This window comes from Pelobates fuscus, chromosome 4, assembly GCF_036172605.1.
Source record: "Pelobates fuscus isolate aPelFus1 chromosome 4, aPelFus1.pri, whole genome shotgun sequence".
NCBI classification, from domain to species: Eukaryota; Metazoa; Chordata; class Amphibia; order Anura; family Pelobatidae; genus Pelobates; species Pelobates fuscus.
Window position 1 is genome coordinate 178190872 of NC_086320.1, and position 27303 is coordinate 178218174.

The 27303-nt window shown below is 43.4% G+C and overlaps 1 protein-coding gene across 2 annotated transcripts in view; it reads left to right on the forward strand.

Annotated features, from left to right (window-relative positions):
- The window catches only part of PIGN (phosphatidylinositol glycan anchor biosynthesis class N), a 360977-nt gene that overhangs the window by 36978 nt on the left and 296696 nt on the right, over window positions 1–27303 (forward strand). For both annotated transcript variants that reach the window (XM_063450558.1, XM_063450559.1), the window contains 4 exons: window positions 5499–5629; window positions 6495–6611; window positions 14729–14769; window positions 25268–25327. In XM_063450558.1, coding sequence (XP_063306628.1) covers window positions 5499–5629; window positions 6495–6611; window positions 14729–14769; window positions 25268–25327 — 349 coding nt within the window. The remainder of the gene's footprint in view (window positions 1–5498; window positions 5630–6494; window positions 6612–14728; window positions 14770–25267; window positions 25328–27303) is intronic.

Genomic DNA, 27303 nt, shown 5'->3' on the forward strand with positions numbered 1-27303 from the left:
ATGCAATGCCTTAGACTTACAAACCCCAGCACTACTAGCCATGTTAAATGCACGTTCAGTCTAGCATGCTACACTATACTCCCTTTATGTTTAACTGCCTGTATTCCTCATGTTATATATAAAAAACATGTGCTGTCTAAACTGCAAAATGTTATGAAAATGCATGCAGAAGCTGTCGTGGCTCTGTGCGCTTGTTGTGAATCTGAGCACATTAAAAATAAAGAATTAAAAAAAAATAAAAAAAATTACCAAGGACTAGTGATGTCCCGAACGGTTCGCTGGCGAACATATGCGATGTTCGGTCCGCCCACTATTCGTCATCATTGAGTAAACTTTGACCCTGTACCTCACAGTCAGCAGACACATTCCAGCCAATCAGCAGCAGACCCTCCCTCCCAGACCCTCCCACCTCCTAGACAGCATACAATTTAGATTAATTCTGAAGCTGCATTCATTTTTTTAATTTATTTTTTTGTATTATTTTTTTTGTTTGTGTTTATTATACATTATCCTCCATAGCCAGTAACCTGTGTTTATTATACATTATCCTCCCATAGCCAGTAACCTGTGTTTATTATACATTATCCCCCCATAGCCAGTAACCTGTGTTTATTATACATTATCCCCCCATAGCCAGTAACCTGTGTTTATTATACATTATCCCCCATAGCCAGTAACCTGTGTTTATTATACATTATCCCCCATAGCCAGTAACCTGTGTTTATTATACATTATCCCCCATAGCCAGTAACCTGTGTTTATTATACATTATCCCTCCCCATAGCCAGTAACCTGTGTTTATTATACATTATCCTCCCATAGCCAGTAACCTGTGTTTATTATACATTATCCCCATAGCCAGTAACCTGTGTTTATTATACATTATCCCCCCCATAGCCAGTAACCTGTGCTTATTATACATTATCCCTCCCATAGCCAGTAACCTGTGTTTATTATACATTACCCCCCCCCATAGCCAGTAACCTAAAGATTACTTAGTATTCGTAAATAATATGCCCCTACTCGCTATACCGCGAGTAGATGCATGTCTAGTAAGCAGTGAGCCTGTGGCTGCTCACTGTAAAAAAAAAACAACCTAATAACCTCCCCCCTCCCTTGCGCGGATGGTAGGGGCCCCATAAATAACAATAAGGGGGGGCGGACCTACTGTCCTCCTCCCCTGGCCCCCACCCCTGAGCAGTGGGTGGGGGCCCTAGATAAGAATGGTGGGGGGGACCTACCGTCCTCCCCCCCGGCCCCCAGCCCTGAGCGGTGGGTGGGGGCACTAAAAAAACAATAAGGGGGGGACCTACTGTCCTCCCCCCCGGCCCCCACCCCTGAGCGGTGGGTGGGGGCCCTAAATAAAGATAGGGGGGGGGACCTACTGTCCTCCCCCCGGCCCCCACCCCTGATCAGTGGGTGGGGGCCCTAGATAAGAATGGTGGGGGGGGAACCCTACCGTCCTCCCCTCCCGGCCCCCAGCCCTGAGCGGTGGGTGGGGGCTCTAAATAAAGAGAGGGGGGCGGCCCCCATCCCTGAGCAGGTTTTTTATTTTATTTTAAGTTCGACGGGTATGATGGCTTTTTATTTTGCCTTTTTGGGGGCTGAAAAATGAAGATTTTAGAAAAAAGAAGACGTCAAATGGTCTAATTTTTTTTTACAGGTTATTTATTTTATTCCCCCCTCACTATTTTTAGGGTGAGGTGGTAGGTAGGGGATAGTTTGATTTGGGTGGGGGGGGGGGGGGGTGACTAGGGGCTTGGGACCCCTAGTCACCTTGATTGGGGGGGATTTTCATTTAGCTCTGGGGTGGGGGCCGGGGGGCGGACAGTAGGTCCCTCCCCTTATTGTTTTTTTAGGGCCCCCACCCACTGCTCAGGGGTGGGGGCCGGGGGGAGGACAGTAGGTCCCCCCATCTCTTTATTTAGGGCCCCCACCCACTGCTCAGGGGTGGGGGCCAGGGGGGGAGGACAGTAGTTCCCCCCCCATATTGTTTTTTTTAGGGCCCCCACCCACCGCTCAGGGGTGGGGGAGAACGGCAGGCCCCCCCCCCACCATTCTTATCTAGGGCCCCCACCCACCGCTCAGGGGTGGGGGCCGGGGAGGAGGACGGTAGGTCCCCCCCCACCATTCTTATCTAGGGTCCCCACCCACCGCTCAGGGGTGGGGGCCAGGGGGAGGACAGTAGGTCCCCCCATATCTTTATTTAGGGCCCCCCACCCACCGCTCAGGGGTAGGGGCCGGCGGGGACAGTAGGTCCCCCCCCTTATTGTTTTTTTAGGGCCCCCACCCACCGCTCAGGGGTGGGGGCAGTGGGGGAGGACGGTAGGTCCCCCCCCACCATTCTTATCTAGGGCCCCCACCCACCGCTCAGGGGTGGGGGCCGGGGAGGAGGACGGTAGGTCCCCCCCCCACCATTATCTAGGGCCCCCACCGACCGCTCAGGGGTGGGGGGGCCAGGGGGGAGGACAGTAGTTCCCCCCCCCATATGGTTTTTTTTAGGGCCCCCACCCACCGCTCAGGGGTGGGGGCGGTGGGGGAGGACGGCAGGCCCCCCCCACCATTCTTATCTAGGGCCCCCACCCACCGCTCAGGGGTGGGGGCCGGGGAGGAGGACGGTAGGTCCCCCCCACCATTCTTATCTAGGGCCCCGACCAACCGCTCAGGGGTGGGGGCCGCGGGGGAGGACAGTAGGTCCCCCCGTATCTTTATTTAGGGCCCCCACCCACCGCTCAGGGGTGGGGGCCAGGGGGGGAGGACAGTAGTTCCCCCCCCCCATATTGTTTTTTTAGGGCCCCCACCCACCGCTCAGGGGTGGGGGCCGGGGAGGAGGACGGTAGGTCCCCCCCCACCATTCTTATCTAGGGCCCCCACCCACCGCTCAGGGGTGGGGGCCGGGGGGAGGACAGTAGGTCCCCCCCCATATCTTTATTTAGGGCCCCCACCCACCGCTCAGGGGTGGGGGAAGGGGGGGAGGACATGCATCAACTATGTAATTTTCCATGGAAGTTTTGCCATGGATCCCCCTCCGGCATGCCACAGTCCAGGTGTTAGTCCCCTTGAAACAACTTTTCCATCACTATTGTGGCCAGAAAGAGTCCCTGTGGGTTTTAAAATTCGCCTGCCTATTAAAGTCTATGGCGGTTCGCCAGGTTCGCCCGTTCGCGAACATTTGCGGAAGTTCGCGTTTGCGAACCGAAAATTTTATGTTCGCGACATCACTACTAAGGACACATATTGGATACAAACATTTTAAATAGTCCTAATAAAAGAGTAGCTCTGTCGAGAACTTGGAATAAAATGCCAGGAATTTCAACCCATAAGTGGTTGCTACAGTAGGACTCATCCCTGACTGGCTTCCCTGATGGGGTGCCTGTAGCCCTGGTAAAAATGTGTGCTAAGATAATACTCTCCTTTTACAGGCAGGCACGTTATTAGTAATGCTGACTGTGTCACTGTAATTCCCAACTGTTGGCTTTGCCTCCCCCCCCCGCCCCCACACACCTTTCCTGATTGCAAGTCTGTGAATGCTAATATGAAAAGAGATTTTCAGTAAAATGCAACACATGTATACTGTGTTAAAGCCAATGGCAACATTTAAAAGCTGTGAAAAGGGATCGTAAGTAAAATAATGGTGTACAAATAATGCTATGTTATCTTGTGAGAAGCATTCCTCATAATTGACAATCCTTGTGAAACAGATGACTTGAAACTATACTGTAAACACACTGATTAGCACTTCACTTGATGATGTATGGGATTTGACAGCACTTTGATCAATCCATATATAAATGGAGCTTACGGAAGAATAAGAATCAGTCTTACTAACTAAAAAGGGATGTAATATAAAGTACAATGAAACGGCTGGAAGAGATCTTCACTTGGTTTTGGGTAAACCTGGTGAGCCACACAGCAACAGCACCCCACCAAATTCAAGAGGACAGTGGGGTAAGAGGATCCCCTCCAAACAGTCTCTATTCAAGTACCAATATTGCCTGTTGCCATGGGCATACATAGAGCATTTGGCACCCGGGGCGGGTCTAATTTTTGCCCCACGCCCTCCCCCAACTTTGATGTTTCAGTTGTTTAGTAGCTAACTCCCTTATTTGTTATCCTTATGTGGGATCAAATAAGGGAGCTATCTACTAAACACATACACATTTATATACAAACATAATACATGTATGTTTGTGTGTGTGTATGTATATATATATATATATATATATATATATATATATATGTATGTGTATGGATAAATATATGTATATATACACACACACACGTGTGTGTGTATGTCTGTGTGTGTGGGCCTGTGATTGTGTTTGTGTATGTCTGATTATGTGTGTGATTGTGTGTATCTCTGTGGTTGTGTGTGTTTTATGTATGTGATGGTGTTTGTGGGTCTGTGGTTATGTGGATGTGTGTGTATGTATATGTGTGTGTGTGTGTATATAAATATATATATATATATATATATCAAATTATTTTAGAAAGCCTACATCTGCAATCGTGGCTCTGTAAGCCTGTCTGTATATCTTTTACAGAATTGATATTAGAGAGTCTAGAACAGAGCTGCGGGCTGCCTATGTCATGTGTTCCGGGAGTGGAAAAGTGCATTTTTCTATACAGACTCCTACCACCAAAACCACTTCTGAAAGCAGGAGTGGTCACTGTGGTTGGAGCACAACATTTTGAACAAGCCCAAAACATACACAATCAAACTAGCATGTATTGAACTTTACAAATTGATCTGGACCAGAAAAGTGTAAGATTCGATGAGGTTGGAGACATAGAACAACTTAGAGTGCAGAAAATTATGGACAGTAAAATTAATTTGTTTAATGTGACTTCTCTTGAAATTACACCACCGGCTGACTAAATATTAAAAATCACTTAGAATTTTTTTTTTTCTTTTCAGGTGATCCATCTTCTTTCTCTATGTATGTTTTCTCTATGCTGACTGTTAGATGCAAAGGACATTGTTTTGATTGACAGGGAGCTGAGGTGGAGATGTGCAGGATAAAGAGGTGTCTGGGAAATTTATTTAAACACTGAATCACTAATGTTTTTTTTGTGTATATTTCTGGCAGTATAAACACAGCATTGCTTTGTTGGAGAGCTGTTAATATTTGGATCAATCTAAATTTATAAAATTTTAGCTCCCTTAGCAATCCACAGTACATCAGTTACTTCTAAATGAACAAACACATCTCTAACCTTTTTCTTCTTTATCTGTTCTATAAGAAGAGGTTTTGGTAACCCTACTGAGGTAGGGTAGCTGTATTGTTCAGAGAATAAAGTATCATGCAAACAGATGAGACAGGAAGGTCAAACTTGTCTTCAGACAGAGCCCAACCTCTCTCCGAGACAGAAAATTAATATCCAAGATTCTTTCCAAATGTGTGTGTGTGCGCGAGACCTGATGCCCTCTGTCTGTCTTCTTGTTATATCTGCTTATCATTTCAAAGAATGCTTTTCTGATCAATTCCAAAAAAAAGGGAGTACAAAGAAAATGTGAGAAAAGTTGACGAAGGAGTCAAAGAAATCGTGGAATTGATTGAAGCTTTTTATGGAAATGATGATAAAACAGCATTCATCTTCACCTCTGACCATGGAATGACAGACTGGGGTGAGTGTATCATGTGTGTCCATTGCTTATCTCTCTTTGTGAATAATTACTTTCTTTTTTGTACGCTTTGATTTTCTGCATGAAAGAAAGACATCACATTTTTAGAACATATTTTTCACAATCTTTATTTAGTCAATTTTATATAATAACAAGACATATATTAAGCGAAAAAGCGTAAACACAAACTTAAACATGTTAATCTAATCTGGGTGGTTTACATATATCTGTATTACTCTTGCATAAATACGTTTAGTGTTGATTAAGAAGGAAAAGGATTATGAACTATAGAGGAAATAGACAAAAGGGAGCTGAGAGAAAGACCATAGCAAATTTATGGAGAAAGGGCTTTTCACATTGACTGTTGGGCTGTTTTAACAGTACTAAATAACACTTAAGAATTAAGAATGTTTAAATTGTAACTAATTCAGCTCTATATATTGGCTGTTTGACCTATGCTGACTATGATCGCCCCCCCTATTTTGTTTCCTCACTAGATGAGCGGTTAAAAAGTAAAAAGAACAAAAAATACCCCCCTTCCTGGCACCCATATACCACCCCCTCTTCAGCTTACTTGTGTTGAATGTATTCTTTGGCACTGCCATTATCAGTTCTATCTAACATGGGCAAGAGTAATAGGCTGAGAGCGCTGTTGACTGTGTCAGCCACAGAAGGATATAGATGTATATCCTATATGTAGAAGTTCCTACATCTCCCATAATTAGCACTGTGAAAAGAGAAATGGGGGGAGGGGGAGATACTAGTTTGTTAAATAGAAGTCTTGTAACGTGTTTTGTTCCAGGTTTATGTATAATCAAATCAGATGTTTGTGTTATGTTTCAACTACATTACAATATTTTTTCTCCAGGGTCTCATGGAGCTGGCCACCCATCTGAAACCTTGACACCACTGGTTGCGTGGGGGGCTGGGGTTCATTACCCTAGAAGAATTACATTGCAGCATGTAGGAGACACCTTCTCAAAACGTATGTAGTTTAAAAAACTGAAAGAATGGAAATCTTTTTTTTTTTTTTTTGTTCACCGCTGTAAACTGATGAACTGGTGAATAAATGTGTTTCACCATTCAATCTATGGGTTGGAGCCCTATAAACACATAATCAAAATAAATCGGATGTGGTGAAACGCCATAACTAGAGGATTCTAAAATATAACTTTTATTAGATATCAATTAAAATTATCCAACACATGGATATAGATGAGATATCCTCCTAATAAAGAGAGAGAATTTGAGAAAGACCCAACAAAGTGGGAAATTCCCAAGAGATTACCATTAATTGAAGCCACTATATCAAGGTAAAATGCAAACTTTATTAACTGAAATAAAACCTATATGAACAACCCACCAAAAACAGTGTGCTCTACAAACGTGATTACATGAAAAAAACTACTGTGGTTAGTAGACTATACCTATTGAAGTAGTAAAGAACAGTAAATGCTAAATGTACCCAGGTTTGTAGAATGATCTAATGTTTAAAGGACGATTGTGTCCAAAATAGTATCCAAAAGTTTAAACAGTGGGATAAAAATTGCAATTTGCCACTTCATATCATTTGGATAACCTTTTCAACATAGTATCACATAAGTAGCATGCCATATACACAACAATTCTATCCGATAAAGAAAAATAGGTTAGTGGTAAGTATTATTCAAACCTACAGCCAAACATCTGTTCGTATAAGGGATAACAGGGAAGGTGCATGTGTTGGTTGATCCCTGCACTTGTCTAGAAGTTAAGAAAATATTTCTAATCCCTATGTATTTTGCAGCCGGCACATGCTCTCTCCATGTCAGCAGCCCCAGGTATATATTTGCAGAAAAAAATTCAAATGATATTACCCCAATAGTTGTAAGTCAAATTATAAAGGAGAAACAAATGTATATAAGTACATTTAGTGTCCAGGGGGAAGGAGTTAGGGTAAGCTAGATTTGAGTAATGAGTACAAAAAAACTTTAACTCGTGAAACACCTAAGTCTGCACTCAACGCGAGTTTCACCCGGCTGTCGTTGCCGGGATCATCAGGAGTGCTTGAAATGGTCCAGAGGTGAGTCGATTTTTATATGCAACAGTCATTGTTGCTATTGGTTAATTGTCGGCTCGTGGGAGAAATCAGCGGTTGATAATCTCCCAGATAATATTGTTAGAGGGGTAGATTTAAGAAGATAAGAAGTGTGGAATATAGAGCATCATTCTATAGAAGAAAAGTGACATAAGTTATAATAACGATGATGATATATTTAAGAAAAAGTTATGCACAGAATATGAAGTGATAAATGAAAACAAGTATGAGTTAAGCTATACAGTTAGATTCGATTGTTAATTTGACAATACATGACTGTGTGGGTAACCTGGTCACCTATCGCCGGTATATTGATAATTAATTTTTTATCTGGAGGGGTCCTGTGGGACATCTCAAATTGTTTTTAGAATATTTCAATACTAATAACTGAGGTATAGTCCGTATAGCTATTAGTAATACGTCCGTGGATTTTTTTTAGACCTTACTATATTTATAGACCATAATAAGATCAATCCGAAAACCTTTTTTAAACCTGTAGATGTAAATAGTTCTATCCAGTCTTCCACTACCATCCGTGGGTAAATGGCATTCCCAAATCACAATTCCTTAGAATAAAGAGAAATTGCACAAGTGAAACGAACTTTACGATACAGGCATCCAAATGAAGCAAAGATTTTAAAGAAAAAGGTTATGATGACAATAAAATAAAATCCAGTTTTAATGAAGTTTTAACGATAGAAAGAAAGGAACTTTTAAAATACAAGAAGAAGCAAATGCGACAAGATCAAAATAACGTACCCATTTTATGTGATTTTAGCCAAAATAGCCACAAACTAAAGAAAAGTGTAAACTGGCGCTTTCCAATTTTACAACAAGATCCCCAATTACAAGACAATTTAACAGATAAACCAACGATTATTTTTAGAGGAGCACCCACTCTAAAACATAAAGTGGTGAATATTTGCATAAAAAGAGAGAAAAATAAAACTTTTTTAAATCCGAGCAAAGGTTTCTTTGGGTGTGGCACATACTTGGCATGCAGAAGCACCAGCAGTAAAAAGAGTCATATAACGATTTTCAAAAATCCATGTCAGCAAATTTCTTTTCACATAAAATAATTAATTACTTGCGACTCGAATAATGTGATTTATTTATAAATCTGCCCATGTGGGCTAATTTATGGAGGTTGCACTAAAAGAACACTTCATATTAGAGTAGAAGAACACGTGAGGAACATTAAAAAAGCATGTGAAAATCATAGTGTATCCTCCCACTTTAAAATACACCATGATTGTAATCCGATAGATGTGCAATTTTTGATATTACAACCGAGTGACCTTAACGCAGATTTTGAGCTCTTCCACTTTCTTAATTGATGTTTGATATTTTTTTTTTTTTAGTCGGTGTACTATATAGCCATAGGCACTTTAAATATTTATGTACATACTGTTCACAAATATCTGGGGACACTACTATGTTTACGTTATTTTTTATTTATTCGATTCATTAATTTTTAATGCTATTTTTAGCTTAAGAATACCCCACTTGTTGGTACACTAAAATGTTAGAATATTAACCCCTTCTTTTATTAGTCATTATTTTTTATCAGCAATTGTTCTTAGTAACTTCTATTATCGCTACCACTCTTATTTATGTTTTATTTCTATTTTATTAGACCATACCAACTTGTTCTAATTATATTGATTATATATATTGCAAATAAGTGTATCTTTTCATGTGCTTGCACTAATCACTGTTCCACTTTCCCGCCCCCTTTTTTCCTTTTCCAAAACTGTGTGTTTGATTTCATGTGGGTGGAGGACTTTATTAAAGAGTGAATTTGTCTGACCGGCGAAACCAGAAGTGACGTGCCGCAAGTGACATCGCGTATATGGCATATGTTTGGATCGACGGCCCACACCATTGAGGGGCGCCGGATATAATGCTGAATTGAATGTTAATTTCTTTACCATAAGCCTTCTCCAAAGGCGTTTCAGAGAATTTTGCAGTACATCCAACTGGCCTCACAACTGCAGACCACGTGTAAGTACACAAGCCTAGGACCTCCACATCCAGCATCTTCACCTTCCAAAATCATCTGAGATCAGCCACCCAGACAGCTGTTGCAACAAGCGGTTTGTATAACCAAAGAATTTCTACACAAACTGTCAGAAACTGTCTCAGGGAAGCTCATCTGCATGCTCGTCATCCTCATCAGGGTCTCAACCTGACTGCAGTTTTTCGACGTAACCGACGTGAGTGGGCATATTCTCACATTCAGTGGCGTCTGGCACTTTGGAGTGGTGTTCTCTTCACGGATGAATCCCGATTTTTCACTGTACAGGGCAGATGTTGTGTGGGTGAGCAATTTGCTGATGTCAACGTTTTGGATCGAGTGGCCCATGGTGGTGATGGGGTTATGGTATGGGCAGGCGTATATTAGGGACAACTAACACAGGTGCATTTTATTGATGGCATTTTGAATGCACAGGGATACCGTGATGACATCCTGATGTTGCAGCATGATAATGCACGGCCCCCATGTTGCAAGGATCTGTACACAATTTCTGGAAGCTGAAAACACCCCAGTCCTTGCATGGCCAGCATACTCACCGGACATGTCACACATTGAGCATGTTTGGGATGCTCTGGAACGTCCTGCCAACATCCTGCAACTTCGCACAGCCATTGAAGAGGTGTGGATCAACATTCCACGGGCCACAATCAACAACCTGATCAACTCTATGCAAAGGAGATGTGTTGCACTGCGTGATGCAAATGATGGTCACATCAGTTACTAACTGGTTTTCGGACCCCCCAACACAGTAAAACTGCACATTTTAGAGCGGCCTTTTATTGTGGCCAGCCTAAGAAGTGCTCACTAAGACAGATTTAAACAGATATGTGAACAATATTTGAGAGAAATAGGCCTTTTGTGTACATAGAAAAAGTCTTAGTTCAGCTCATGAAAAATGGGGGCAAAAACAAAAGTGTTGCGTTCATAATTTTGTTCAGTGTATATGGATTGTTTGGAAAACTATTTACTATTTTAGTCTTCCAGCTAGCTATGAGGATATCTCATCTATATCCCAGTGTTGGATAATTTTAATTGATATCTAATAAAAGTTCTATTTTAAAATCCTCTAGTAATGGTGTTTCACCACTTCCGATTTATTTTAGTCTAAAAAAACAAAATCATCATCAACTAATAATGCAGTTTTCTATTTGTATTGTATTTATGTTCTATGATAGATAAACATATTGTTTAAACAAATGTGATGCAAAGAGTGATGGGGGTACCCAGTAGTAATTTATTTGTTCAGTCATAAATTTCCAGGACTTTTAAAGAAAAATAAGGGGAAAGTGATATTTAGTCTTAAACATTACAAAATCTGTCCAACTGTAAACAATAGTTTGCCAACAACATCATGTCAGTAAAGTAGTGAAAGTAGTAAGCTGTGCTTTATGCATGATGTGACTTACTTAATTGGCCACTTCTGAAACAATTAACTAGGGGTTTATCTACAAAGTATGGCCACTTGTAAACCATGATTGACTTATTAGAGATCATTGGCATTATCTCTCCAAAATGTCCCCCCATTCACCCGTTTTCCACTCTTTATGGGAAAGTCACAGAGGTATATATATGATGCTCTTTTCAACTTGGAAATTTGACAATTTTATGTTGCCTTTAAGAGAACATGGCACCCTGAGAAAGAAAATTGTCCCCAAGATGGCATGCCTTTTAACAAGAATTCTATATTGTCACGTATTCATCCTCTTATAAAAATGTGGTAATGGAATTTACTGTCCACACAGGAAAAGTTGTGCTGAGCAGCAACCAAATCCACAGAAGAGTTAATGCTGAGCAGCAATTATGCAAATGGGAACCTGGTAACTGCCTTTGGGGTCAAAGGCCGGTTACAGCCTATCAGATCTAGAGGAGGGGTATTTAGGCCCAGTTCTCATCCTGCTTAGTGCCCTATCATAGGTTCCCTTGTGGTTGTCCGAGAGCGCGTCCTGATTCAAGTTTCTTCTGTTTTTTTACTTTGGCTTTGATTTTGACTTCCCTGTATTCTGTATCCCTGACTTCTGGCTTTCTCTTATTGTTGTGTCTCTTTCTGTATCCCCTGACCTCGGCAAGTATCCTGACTATTCTTTGGCCCGGTAATACGTTACCTATTAGTCATCTGCGTGACACAATTCTACGTGCTGGATCAGCTAGTAATCCTGACATATATGTAGTGTAGAATAATCAAACCAACTGACAAAGTCCCATACAGAGTGATTCAATCGTTCAGCTCTGTAAGGTTGACTATGAAACTTTCTGTCATGCAGAGGGCAGGAATAACTGGAGTACTTCCCTGTAGCAAGGGAATTGGTGGAGCGCCTTAGGTGTCCTTAGCAGTTTATGTAACAACAAAAATGGAGAGAACAAGTACGGAACATGTAGTAGGTCTTATGAAGGTAAAAAAAAGTAAGGAATATGATGCACACTTACACTTACACAAAGAGTTTTGAACCAGCTCGCACCTGAGCGGTATGATCCCTGCTTAGGGATATTGTGTAGTTCTTGTGTATCCGATAGTTATTCTTGTAGGGTGTCTTGTAAGCATAAAAAGGAGAGCAAATAAAATAATATTGTGAAGTATATTTTGTATAAAATTCCCGAAGTAAGTAAGTTTATAGGGTTACCCTCACATATTATGAAACTTGTTCCTAGGATGTAGCATGGAGTAGTATGATCCTCAATCAGGGATATATAGGTAGTGCAGGTTCTCTCCATGCAGAATGAAAATATTTAGTGCACAATTGATGTTCGTGTGAAACCAAATAAAAACGTACACAGGAAAGAGCAATTCCAGCTTGCTCAATCTAAGCTCGTAGGTGGTTTGTATCCCCATCAAGTATCATGAAAAATTCTAAAAGTAATTTGTTATTTTGACTGTTTGGTCTTTTAGATTTCAGCTTTGGTGACTCCACTTTATCTGGAGTTATCCTTAACAGTATTAGCTATCTATCCCAGAATCCAATTTAGGTAAACTACTTCTAGCTTTTTAGACTTACCTTTTAACGCTATTTCCAGAGAAAATACCTAACTGTACATCAGTCACGGACTTCTCCAGAGATAATGGACTTATCTAGGTTTTTTGGGAAAGTAACCTGTACCAACTCAACCAGAAAGTTATTGGCAATGAAGTATTACCATTCCCTGAAGCGGTGGTTGAAGAAACTGACAAACACTAAGGATGTTCAGAATTACATAAATGATACAGGATGCATCAAACTTTTACAAATACACATCTAGTGGCAAAGCCACGAGGAAGGATATATCATTATTTCTGGATATTTTGATTAGGCATTTCAGTTTGCTGCTTGTAGTAGGTTGCAAAGTGGTTATCATCAGTTATATACACTATTGTTTTATATTGTTTTCCTTTCTATTCTAGATGTTCATTATCTTTATTTTTGTTTTGTGTAAAAGATTGTATGTATTTGGTACAGTTGGCAGTGTATTTAATTCTGTTGTTATTGCAGAATGTGACATCAGATGTCAGTCCATACACAGAAGGTGAAAAGCTACAGCATAGGACAAGCTCAGTCAGCCATGTATAGTGCTTGATAATAAAGTTGTCGAGGAAACCTGATAAGGCTGTAAAATTTTATTTGACGACAAGACAACATTAGCAGAACTCTACATAAAGAATATTTTTTTTTTAAAAAGAGCTAGGATTGGATGTAGGGTTTGAGGTCTGTGGGGATCTAGAGGTAGCATACTTGTCAAGCAATATGAGTGCTTACTAGACAAGTGGTTATAAACTATATAAGGAAGGTACATGTGAGTGTATGCCAGTTAAGAATATAATGAATACATTGATGGTCATTGTAATTATTTTGTAAGACAAACCAGCATTATGAACCATGAAGCGTTGAGTTTTTGCATGTGGATTACTTGTATAGATGCATATTCTATATATCTGTAATCATTAATAGGCATTATCATCTTTTGCAACATCTGTTGCATTATAATTGCATTAGAATTGTTTCTGGGGAGAAACATACAACCACACAGTCTTTAAGGAACACTATAGGGTCAGGAACACAAACATGTATTTATGACCCTATAGTGATAAACATACTATTAAAGTCCCCAGCCCCTCCCTAGCCTTCTTACAAAGGGTTCAAACTCGCCTTGTTACCAGGGACATGCGGGTCCAATAGGAAAGCATTCCCATAGGAAGATATCAGCCAACAAGGTGGAATGGGGGCATAGCTGAACACCACCCGGGCCAATCAGCAAATCCTCATATGCAAAGTCAGTGTTAAGAGCAAAAAGCCTGCAGGGACATATTTTACTCAGCAGAACAACTACATTAAATTAAGCTAAAGTTGTTCTGGTTACTACAGTGTCTTTTTAATGTTTAAAAATGCCACACATGTTTGTATTTTTTTTTTTTTTTTTTTTAGCAATCACAATCATTTTATTAACCCTTAAGCAGGGGGAGTGCCTGGAATGACCGGTAGTCCCCCTGCTGCCTGAAAAAAAGGTTAAAACAGTTTAAAATTAAATAACTTTGGCCAGTGTTTGTGACTAAATGGGGGTAATTCTCATTCCTGCGCTACCATACGGTCTCAAAGGCAACGTAACCAATCTGACGAATTTCAATGTGAGAAAAATGAAAACTGTAACATGCTATATTTGACCCTGTAACTTTCCAAAACACCATAAAACCTGTACATAGGTGGTTCTGTTTTACACGTGAGACATCACTGAATGTGTGTATTTTATTGCAGTAAAATAAACCGTATAATGACATTCACAGTTAAAATGTTATGCAGAACTAAAAAAGTAACATTTCTTAATTTCGCTTTTTTATACTTTATTCATATTAAATTATATTTCATTGCTAAATATGTTTATGGTAAATGAAAGCCCGGTTTCTCCTGAATAAAATGATATATAATAAGTGTGGGTGCACTTAATTTGAAAGCGGTGAATTACGGTTGAACAAACACATAGTAAAATTCTTTTTTTTTAATCTTATAATTTTATGTTTTTGCAGAGTGGAAACTGGATGGCTTGGATAGACTTGATGTCAATCAGGTAAAGTTTATTTACCTTTTTTTTGGAGTGTACATTGTAATTATGATGGAATGATGGAAAAAAAGCAGTATGTAAGAGACAGAGATCTGACCTAAAGGGTAATAACAAAAAAGGATATAATATATATATTTGTAAAACAGGTGAATATGTTTCACATTTCCATCCACAAAACTGAATGAAGCTGCACATAAAGCTGACAGCAGGTGCAGTGCACCTGCTATTGGCTTAAACATCAGTTCTGCTCATCCTCGTGTGAGAATCTATATGTGTGTCCTAAGGGACACTCACTCCTAGCAGTTTATACATTATGCTGCTGGTGGATTTGGCATCACAGAATTTCATTTGGTTCCACTAAATTGATCCAGGCAGGGGATTCGGCATTGTTATAAACATCAGGAAATTACTTTACATACCATGTGTATGTATTATGTAAAATGCTACTAAATAATATAAAGCAAAAAGTAGTTTGTGGCTTCTCCTAAAGTTTATTTATATATGTATAAATAAATATTCATTTGTTTTTTAAAGGGACACTATAGTCACCCAGACCACTTCAGCTCAATGAAGTGGTCTGGGTGCCAGGTCCCTCAGGTTTTAACCCTTCAGATGCAAACATACTCTGAAACTGCTATGTTTACATTTGGGGTTAAGCCAGCCTCTTCCAGACAGCCACTAGAGGCGCATCTGTGACGCTGGAGGCATATTATGCCTACATCACGCAGTGCGTCCATAGAAAAGCATTAAGAAATGCTTTCCTATGGGCACTTTGAATGTGCACGTTCGGCTCCACTGACGTCGGACGGGGGAGCTGAGGTCACCAGCACCGAGGGAGCCCGGCGCTGGAATAAGGTAAGCTGCTTTAAATTATTCATCAAATAAACAGGTAATATCATATTTAAAAAGATTTTCCTGTAACAAAATTCTCAACCTCAAGCTGACTATGGAAAATATTGGAACTTTGGAAAAGTCCACAATTGATCCACCATAATTTAAAAGTGTACACCTTTATGTATGTATTGGGGGTTTATAATAAAACCAGAACTCTGTGATCTGAGAAAAATATGTGTTCCTTATAATTCTTCCCCCACTGAACAGTAATTGGTTAATATATTCGCTGTTCTGATTCCATCCTGGAATCATTGTCAGTAATAAACCATACTCAAATGTAATACAGATTGACAGCTCATTCACGCATTACAATCACTTTACACATTAAATTATTAGGTCCCTGGAGACTTCGGCTCTGTCACCTTGACAACTTCAATGAGTCGTTTTACTTGTTTACCCACAAATACATCTCTCACCTCCTCAACATCTTTTAGTCATGGAAGCAAGAAATTCCACATAAGCTGACAAAAAGGTCATGATTCAAGGTTAATGTTGATGATCCAATTCGGACTCTAAAGGGAAAGCCTAGGAAACTTTTATTGTTTGTATTTGAGGTGTGTAATTGACCAGTCCTGCTTTGCATAATCAGTAGACATGGTGAGAAGGAATTAGATATCCCCAAGTTATAGTGTTCATTTAAACACATGAATTAAAAAAGTAATAAAATAAACTGATCTCTGTATGTGTTTGTGAACTTACATTGACAAGCATATCTAAAATTACCTCATGAATATATAAAGTGAGTTCTATAACCCGTTAAAGGGACACTATAGTCACCAGAACAACTACAGCTTAATGTAGTTGTTCTAGTGAGTATAATATCTCCCTTCAGGCATTTTTATGCAAACACTGCCTTTACATAGAAAAGGCAGTGTTTACATTGCCCCTAGCGACACCTCCAAGTGGCCACTCCTCAGATGGCCACTAGAGGGGCTTCCTGGCTCAGGGCTGCACGGTTAGTAGCTCTGCCGTTCAGTGTCCCCACGGGCGGCATGGAGACGCTGAATTTTCCTCATAGAGATACATTGATTCAAAATGGCATTTGGCCCCGCCCCGTGCCGATTTTAGCCAATCTAATGCTTTCTCCAGGGGATTGGCTAAATATATGCCATTTTGATGATATCATATTGGGGGCCGGGCCAATGCCAGAAGACCCTTGGAGAGCTGAGAATAAGGTGAGTTTTAACTCATTTTGAGGGGGCTAAAGGGGGAGGGGGAAGCCCTGTATTATTGTCCTAATTCTGTCCCAGAACGGTCTGATGCGGGTGCATGTCCACCATATATGTATAAACATACCAGCTTCCTCCCCGCATCGCCAGCATGTGTCTTGGAGTTCAGGGTTCCTTGCGTGTAGCGCCATCGGTGTCAGATACCATCTGGTAAGGATCTTGTACGAGTTTTCTTGGGAGCGTGCCGAGCTCGGTGTCTTTCGTATCAGGGTAATTCTTTTGTCCCAGTCCGCGTCTGTCATAGTTTCCTCAAGGTCCTCCTCCCCTTTTCTGATGCATGGTGGTGCCAGCAAGTATCTGCTTGTGATTAAGATAGTGTAGATTTGTGAGATGGCTCGAGGTGGTTCCCTGTCTTGCGTGCAGAGAAGTTCAAATTGTGTTAAGTCCCTCAGTAGGGAAGTTTTTTGCGGGATGGATCTAGCATATTGAGTAATTGGCGTTTTTGCTAGGGCGTGGGCAAATGTGTGCGGTCTGTCTGGGTACAGTTCTCCCAGTGGTCGAATGTCAAATGGTTGGTGGAGTACGTATTTTATGCGGGGTACCGTATTGTGTCTTGCTGGGCCTAGTGTTGAGCCGTAATCTCCGGCCGGAAAATCTGGGTTTCCCTTCAGGGGCAGAAGCGGGCCTGGGTCCGTAGTCAGGTATTGTTTCGTGCCCTGCCCGTGCCATACCTGCATGGTCGCCGCCACAAATGGGTTGGTGATGCGTTTGCTCCTATATGCTGCCTTAGTGATCCACGGTAAGGATCTGAGGTCACAGCTGGTTGTCAGCTTCTAGTTGTGTCCACTGTTTGGTGCCGCTAGCTATCGTCCAGCTGATGACTCTTGTGATGTGTGTCGCGTGGTAGTACTTTACGAAGTCTGGGAGTGCTAGGCCCCCTCTGAGCTAGGGTAAGATCAGTTGGGAGTGCGCTATGCGTGGGGATTTGCCCTTCCAAATAAAGGTGCGGACCTCCGTCTTGAGCGCCGAGAAGAACGTTTGTGGCACTTTATCGGCACCGTTTGAAATATGAAGAGTAGTTTCGGCAGTAGCGTAATTTTCACCGCGTTCACTCTGCCCAGCCAGGATATATAGTAGGATCCCCATCTTTGCAATTCCTCCATCGCCTTTCTCAGTATCGGGAGGTAGTTGTGGGTGTAAAGATCTACCGGGTTGGGCGTAAGCCATATCCCCAGATATTTCATGCGTTGGTCACACCAGCGATATGAGTGTTGTTCCTGGATCACGCGTTTGAGGGTTTGGCTGGTAGTTAAGTTTAGTATCTCCGATTTCGTGTAGTTGGTGCGGAGGTTCGAGATGTTGCTCTACACTTCGAATTCTGTCTGGATTGCTCGTAGGGATGTCTCCGGGTCCGTGACCACGAACAGCATGTCATCCGCGTATGCCAGAGTTTTGTGATGTATGTTTCCGACCGTCAGTCCCCGGATTTCTGCGTTATGTCTAATCTTGTTGAGGAAGGGTTCCAGCGTCAGTGCAAAGAGTATGGGCGAGAGCGGGCAACCCTGCCTGGTGCCGTTGTGGATCTGAAACGGGTCTGTCAGTGCGCCATTGATCCGGATGCGCGCCGTTGGATTAGTGTATAGCGTCTGCACCCAGGTCATATAATTGGGCCTGATGCCGAGGGAGCGGAGTGTTTCGAACATCAGGTCCCAGTCCACCCTATCGAACGCCTTCTCAGCGTCAGTGGACAGGAGTAGGGTTGGGACCTTGTGTACTTTGAGGTTCAGGGCTCTGATAGTGTTGTCCCGCACCTCCCTGCCTGGTATGAAACCCGCTTGATCCAGGTGGATTATGGCTGGTAGCAACGGTGCCAGGCGTGCTGCCAGTACACTCGCCAGAAGTTTGAGGTCCGTATTCAGGAGGTGAATTGGGCTGTTGGTGTGGCCCCGTCCTTGACCGAGTTCAGTGCCGCCAAGAGTTTCGGTAGTAAGTCCCCTGTAAAGGTTTTGTAATATTGGAGGGGTAGGCCATCTGGTCCCGCTGCTCTTCCCGTTTTCGCTTTTTTGATGGCTTGCGCTAATTCCTCTGGCGTTATGGGGGCTTCTAGTTCTTCCTGGTCTACTTCCCCTATTCCCGGTATATCTGCCGCGTCCAGGTATCTGTGGATGTCCTCTAGTTTTTAGGGTCTCGGTACCTCCGGAGCGGCGTGTCGGAGACTGTATAAGTTCTTGTAGTACGCGTGGAATGCTACCAAAATCTGTTCTGGTAGGTGTCTGAGTTGTTGTTGTTGTGTGTCCTTGATTTTCGGGATATATAGTTGGTTCCTGCGTTGCTTCAGGAGGTTCGCTAACAGTCTCCCGCATTTGTCCCCGTGTTCATGTATCATATGTTTGTGGTGTTGGTATGAGCGTTGGATTGCGCGGTTCAGGTGTGTGGTAATTTGGTTCCGTTTGGACAGTAGTTCCTCGTAGGTCGTCGCATCTAAGGTGCGTTTGTGTCTGGCCTCTAATATCTCAATTTCCGTGCTGAGCTCATGTACCGTCTGTATCGCCCTCTTCTTGCGGGTCGCGCATATCGCGATGAGCCGGCCTCGGATAACTGTTAGGTGCGCTTCCCAGCACATCAGTGGGGTAACATCATCCGTTTCATTGTCTTCAAAGTACCCCTGGATGTGTTGATGCATCTGGTCTACGACCGTGATGTCCGATGATAGTGATTCGTTCAATCGCCACGACAGTTGTCTGGGTTTGTGTAGCGGTGATTTCATCCGTATGCGGATTGGGCTGTGGTCCGACCATGTCATCGGTAGGATTTCTGCGGTGTTGAGCAGGGTTAGGTTGCGATGAGGTACCAGGAAGTAGTCCAGTCTTGTATAGGTCGAGTGGGTCGTTGAGTAGAACGTATAGTCCCGGGTGGAGGGGTGTAATGCCCGCAAGCAGTCTGCCAGCTGGTGGAGGTGTAAGAGGCGGAGTGTGTTGGCATGCCTGTTGTGTGGTGTGTTCCCATGCGAGGATGTTGAGTCCTGGTCTGGGTGTATCGCTAGGTTGAGATCTCCGCCTACGACCAAGGTGCCTTCCGCAAATTTCATCAAGGTGTTCAATGCGTCTCGTAGGAAGTGGTATTGTTTCATGTTCGGAGCGTACACATTAGCGAACGTATACGTTTGGTCTAGGATTGTGCCTTTTGTGAAAAGGTATCTGCCATGCTTGCATCTTACGGTGGCTTGCTCCATGTATGGGACTCGTCGTGAGAAGAGGATGCATACTCCCTGCAAGCGTCTGTCTGGGTTGTGACTGAAATATCCCGTTTGAAAGTCGCGGTCTTTCAGGGCTGGTGCCCTGCCTTCCTGGAAGTGCGTTTCCTGGAGGAACGCTATCGAAGCTTTGTAGTGTTTCAAGTCACGCAGTAGTCTTGAGCGTTTCTCTCTGACGTTCAGGCCACGGACATTATAGGAGACTATGCATAAGTCCTCCCTGGAAAATCCGCCGAGTCCCGGCGTCGGCATCGTCCGGGCGGGATCTAGGGGGCAGGGCGAGCGGGTCGTGAAAGTGTACGTGTGTCACTTGGTGCAGTCAGTGGTGCGTCAGGGTACTGAGTGGAGCTGTAGATGTATTTACTGTCGATTAGGTCTGTTACGTCAAGGAAATCGGACAAGCGTCCCGATTGATCGGCCACTAGGTCACACCCAGTGGTGTGCCTGTGTCGGTGTCGGGAGTTATTTGTCCCCTGCTAAGTGGGGACTTTTATGTCCTATGCCTGTGGGGGAGTCGGGTTATACGTCCGAGTAGGTTCGGGCCACCTCTTGGCGTCCGCCGATTCCGTGCCGGTGCGGAATGCGGTACCATGTACGATATGTGGTATGTAGTCACCTGTCTCCTTGGTGGCTATGTAACTGGAGCAGCCGCTTCTTCCTTTCCTTATAGGGCGTATGTGGGTCAGTGTATGCGTGGCATGCTGGTTGTAGTGTGTCGCGTCTCTCAGTTGGCTTAGCACTTTGCGTTTCAGTGGTGTCACTCGACTTGCGTGGCATGTCTCGGGCGTGGCCTCGGTTCGTGAGTCCCCGGTTGGGTGCATGCGTGTTGTAGCTGCGTGTCTGGCGAGGTGAGGTTCGGCTCTATTGGTGTGATCTGCAAGCAATAGTATGCATGTGGGGTTTCAGGGTGGTTAGTCGTTAGTGTCGGGGCTAGTGTTGACACCTGTTCCCTCGCTTCTCCTCAGTCCTGTGATTGTGAGTGGAGCGTGAGTCAAGTGTGTTCGGGAATTAGGCCCTGTGCGGCCTATCACTCCGGTATGGCGGTGTGGTTGCCCCTACTTTGGTCTATATTTACGTCAGTGTTATTGGCCATGGCAAGGTAAGGTCATACTGGCAGGCCAACTCTTGGGCTGTTGCTTGGTCTTCCTTGGAGTAGTCATCAGGGTTTTTTTTTTTCACCCCACTCCCTGACGTCTATAGGCGTTGCCTCGGGGTATCCGTCCCATGTCCTCCCATATCCTCACCCGTCCCCCATCCCTGCCTAGCTCTCCCTGCCTGACGTTCGGCCACCTGTCCCTTGCCTTCCCCCCCCTCCGTTACCTACTCATGTGTCTATTCCTCCGGTCAGCCCTCCTCCCCCCTCGCGCGTATGCAGACCATTCCTCCCTCTTCCCCCCCCCCCACACCTCCCTCCCCGCTCCGCTCTCAGTAAGGGACATGGAATATTTACAGGGGATGGGGGATGGACCGCACAGCGCAGGTGGCAGGCAAAGGTGCACAAAAGGGTACAATTCCTAGTTTTCTGCTGAGTATACTTCGGAATAAAATAAACATTTGCATTGCTGAACCGACAGATTTTAACTAACATTAACTGCCCAGATTATAAAATTGGGCAGACCGTCAGAGGAAGGCCAATGTGCCTAAGCACTGGCTGTTTGTTTAGGGTTTGCAGTGAGTCACTTGAGGAAGTACAAGTTTTCCCAGTGCCACAGGTGTAGGGCAATGAGAGTGAGAGCCTTACCAAAGGAAAAATCCCAATATGTCTTAGTAATATCACACCTAGCCCAAGACCTTGTTTGGTGGGAGAGACTATCCATCTTTAGCTCAGACCCACATGGGGTGCCCTTCTAACCCCTCTCCCAGTTGGCATGCCAGTTATTTTGGCCCGGGCGTGGCTCCGTGCTTGACCCTCTGTTTATTGGCTCGTGCCTTAACACCAGCAGTTCACAGTTCTTGTGTATCTGTCCGATCTTAGCAGTGCCAGTGTAGATGCTGGACCCCGTACCCCTCCCCAAGTGTCCTGAGTTACCCCCCCGTGGCTCTGCACATGCGGAGTGGTGTCCCATATCAGGGATCTCTCACGTTTGGAAGTCCCTATGCTGCGTGGTGTGCTGCGGTCCCATGATCCCGTATCCCCGTTCCCCACCCCATCTTCTGCCTATGTGTCTAGTATGTGTTCATGTGTCACCCCAGGTAGTACTCACGGTTTGTCTAGCTCGCGCCTTGCCGGGCCCGGATTCCAGTTTCTGCGGCGTTGTTGCTGGGGTCTTTGAGGACCCTGGTCCGGCCTGCGTGGTTGTTGTGGTCCTGGCGGGGGTTGGAGAAACGACCTTGCCAGCCAATCGGGAACTTGTAGCGGCGGGAGGCCCATGGAGGAAACCCGGGAAGTCTTCTGGCCTCCTTACCACCAGTTGATCTGGGCCTTGCCTGGCCGAGAGGGAGAATGGAAAGCCCCATCGGTACGGTATTCCTGCCTGTTGCAGAGCGGATGTTACTGGGCGTAGGGCTCTCCTGGCCTGCAAGGTGTACCTGGATAAATCTTGATATAGCGATACGTTCTGGCTTTCAAAGCGGATGGTTCCCATGCTGCGGGCCGTGCGCAGTATGTCCTGGCTTTCAAAGCGGATGGTTCCCATGCGGCGGGCCGTGCGCAGGATGTCCTCCTTCAATTGATAATTTTCTAGGCAGCATACGATATCCCTAGGTTGTTCCTCCGGTGCCGGCATGGGCCGCAGTGCCCTGTGCGCCCTGACTATGCCAAGTCTGGGTATTTGTTGGCCCCCCAGTATCTGGGTAAACAGGCGCTGCAGCGCGTCTGGTACGTGTTCTGCTGGACCTCCTTTCCTCATCCCGCGGATCCGTAGGTTCAGCCTGCGGCCGCGGTTGTCCAAATCATCAATCCACGTGGTGAGGTTGGCAGTGTCCGCTTCCTGATTAGCTACGGGCCGAATTTGTTTGTTCCAGGTCTGTGCGTAAAGACCTGGTCTCAGACTCTGCCACTGACATATGGGCTTCTACATTAGCCAGATCAGCGCGTTGAGCCACCTCCTCCCTCACCACGCGGCCCAGGCGTTCAGATAAGGCCTCAAAGTCTGCCTTGGTGAGCAAATGAGGTAGTATGGCCTTCCACTCACCCTCTTGTGGGGGCTGTGTCTCCGATATGATCGATGGTACCGGCGACATCCTAGCCGGCGTGGAGGGGAAAGGAATCCAGTTCCTGGCTTGCGGCCTCCTCCTCCCGCTGCGGTGATCGGGCGCGAGTTGCAGCTTGGAGGTAGGAGCGTATAGATTGCTCCCCTTCGCGTCCCGAGGGTCTCGGGGTGCCGGTGGGGTCTGACTGCTTCCATGTGCAACCCATAGCAGTGTGTGGACGGGCTGGGTGCGTGTGGGTATGCGATTAGTATGCGGGCGCCACGAGGAGCTCTGGTGTTAGGCGTCCATCTTCCTCGGCCGCCGGACACGCCCCCGAGTATATCATTTTGATCATTATAATCTTCCAGCATATATTATCATGGCAGCTACCATACTCTGTTGCACAATACTGCAGCATATACAGTTAACACAAAGCAAGTGTGGTAAATTCTCCATACTGATGTTTAACCTTATCCTCTGGCTCTTCCTGGTACAACCTCCAACATAAATTTGATGCTTACTACAGTTTGAACAGCAGAAAATATTCTCCTTTATATGTCTGTGTTTGTGTGTTGTTTTAAGTATTACGTATAGAACTCTTTGGACATACCTTATCCTGTGCTTACATGAATAAAAAAATCTTGATTCCTAAACAGGTCTCTCTGAAACCTAAATTATTACAAATATTTGTCTATCTCTAAATCATATTAATTTTATGTATAATCACATGACATATTTAATATGCATTTGTCCTCTAGAAAGCAGTGAATTATCAAGCTTGTACCCATTAATAACTTTCCACACCTGTTACAAGGCATGTTATACCATATTTTCTGATCATAGAGATCAGACTAATATAAGGTGGAAAAAAGTGACATGAGGGTGCAATAAGTGAAAATACATAATAATATTTTGTTTTGTTTCCTTTATTTATTTATTTTTTACATTTTAGGGGCATTAGAGATGCAATTTAGTTCAGTTTTTGCTGTTATTTAGAGCACCTATTCCCACGGAGAGTCAATATTAAATCTGACAGCGTCTGTGACTCTGCCTTCTATTTCATTTTTACAACAAAACCCAAACAATATTACTAGCTGTCATCTTTGAGATATGTCATAGTGTATGAGATCGCTAATACGCAGACTGTGCCTAGACTACACAATTCTGTTATTAGGCGGAAACACTATTCACTTGATGGCTTGAAACTAGAATCCATACGTGCCAGTACCATAGGACCATTTTTTAATGCCATACATTGCTTCTCTCTTGAACATCTTTGTTTTCTATTATGACCTTGTTATATATTCTCATGGTTTCTCTTCCTATTGGTTAATTTAATTTTATAAACATTTAAAGTGTAGCCCCTATTTCTTCACAAAAGTTTGTTTTCAGTGAATTTATGGTGTCTTAGTGTCAATTTATTTTTTTAAAACCTTTTTTTTTTTGGACACACTGTTCTAACAGTTTATAAAGTAACATAAATAATTAAAAACAAGATGTATTGTTATGTAATATTGGATATCACAACCCAACAAAAGTATACAAAAGTGTCCGCAAGAATAGTCTCTTAAAATATAAATAAACAGACTGATTTTTGTCAACTGGCAATGTTAAAGTGTGTAAATCGGAGTGAAAACCTTGTGCCCAGCATTCATGGTGTTTGTTTTATGCAATAAACACCATAATGTTAGCACCATGAGATTACATTTTTTTATGGTTTCTGGTAGTGTTGCATACCTACAGATGCCTGGTACTGGTATTTCTGATCACTCATCGGAAGAACATTACTAGTTGGAAAAGTTAGCTAACCTGTTACTTCACTATCACTGCCAAAATCTATTCCACTGTACCTACTTCTTATGCAATAAATATATATATATTGCTTATTCCAGTAGTGTTACTTTGTGTACAAGTGTGAACAGTTTTGGATTAAAGTATTGACCTGATGGCTGTGCCCTACTGTTTAGATGTATTCTAACTCTGAGTTTGGCAGCTTAGTGTAGGGATGTGTAGATTGCGTCTACTGTTTGTAATATGTTTGGTGTCTGTATTGCAGGCAGATGTTGCCCCTCTGATGGCTTCCCTCATTGGTGTTCCTTACCCTCTGAATTCTGTGGTAATGTATTGCGTGTCACAAGCACATACTTTATGTAAATTAGGAAAGTTATAAATGGTCCTGGGTTTTTGGTTGTTGCTGTTATTTATTTTATATTTATAAAGTTATAGTAATATTTATTGTCCTGATTTATTTCAGGACCAGTCTTAGGGAAATAGTCCTGAAATATTATTTATCCTAAAGGGGTTAAAGGAACTGAGATACCATTTAGACTAGTATTGTAGTAAAAACAACTCATCGTGTCAGATTTAGGACTATGTTATACTTATCTCTCTTTAATTATTTGCCCTTCTAGTTCATTTTTTCCTGATTTTCCTGCCTCATTTTGCCTTCATATAAGCTGCATTAAAGTCTGGTGCACTTCCAGTAGATACCCAACTTTAAATAATTAAATTCCTGATACCAGAGCAGATGAAATTATTTTAAAGATTTAATAAAAGCTTGTGCAATTTGTTTTTTCTTGTGATACATTATTTGTGAGATATCTCCTTTACTTAAAGGAGCACTACATGGTTAGTAACACAAACATGTATTCCTGACCCTATAGAGTAAAAATCAGTCTGGCCCCTCCCATGCCCCTTTAAAGGTAGTAAAACTCACCTTATTTCCAGCGCTGCCCGGGTCTTCCGGCGCTGGAATCAATGCAACTCTATGGGGAAAGTTCAGTGTCTCCACACTGCAGCACTGCCCCAGGAAACCCAGGTGTTCCTAGGCTGTAATATAAACACTGCCATTTCTTTGAAAAGCAATGTTTATATTAAAAAAAAAAAAAAAAAGCCTGCGTGTACGGACTATACCCGCCAGAACAACTACAATAAGCTGTATTTCCTGGCTAATCATGGCAGCATATACACATGGGTTAGCTCCTCCCCTTACAGCCAATAGGACAGGATTAACCAAATTCTTATATAAAAGGAGGATCCAGAGAAGAGACCCTCAGTCTTTTTCCTGTCCTTACAGCCTTTAGGAAGGGAGCTCTTTAGCTCCCTCTATAATTTTATGTAGTCTACTTATTTTCTAGATCCTTTACTGTGGGCATGTGAAGTGCACACATGTATTTCTTATTACCACTTTCTCCTTCCTATTCTTCCCCTTCTACCCGAGTTGGTGATCACCTGTACTTTCCTGGGCTGCCTGAGACCTGTAGGAGTCTTCCTTTTCTTAACTTTCCGTCCTTGGTTCTCCCAGGTCGGGAGCATGGAGAGGACGCCCGCGCATGCGCAATGCGCTCGATTCGCTTGGCGCCAGAATGCAGTCTGGGTAAGGTCGCGAGGTCGCGGCGGCCATCTTTACTGTGGGCAAAACCGAAAATAAACAGGTTAGTAAATGAGCAGAGACTATTTAAAAGTACCTGGAACTCGAAGGAGGTTGTTGTGGAGTCCGTTATTAGACAACTTGCATTGGATTATCTAGAAGAAATTTAAGACTCTGAGATCTTTCTATTCTTTGCCACAGGTTTGTGTATTTCTGATAAATATTTATCCCTTTATTGTGACAGTTTACTTGTATATTCGTAGAGCAGAACCTCAGGTCCCAAAGGGTCATCATTCCAGTGCCAAAAGAGGAACGATTCCACGGTCATTATTCACCTCTGTTCTTGGTCCAGAAAGACAAGGACAAGTGGAGACCTATCCTGGACCTGCGGAGGATCAACAGGAGTCTTCTAATCAGATCCTTCAAGATGGAGTCCATAAGATCCATCTCCCCAGCTATCCGGAAGGCAGGATTGGCTCATATCCATCGACCTACGGGACGCCTATTATCACATCCCGATAGCCAAGGAACATCGTTTTCTACGATTTGCTATAGGAGAGGATCACTTCCAATTCAGAGCACTTCCATTTGGCCTGAGCACAGCACCCAGGACCTTTTCAAAGGTGTTGGTCGTGCTTATAGAGAGATTGAGGATTCAGGGAATCTCTCTGTTCCATTACCTGGACGACCTTCTGTTGGTAGCACCAAACGTCCAGATGGCG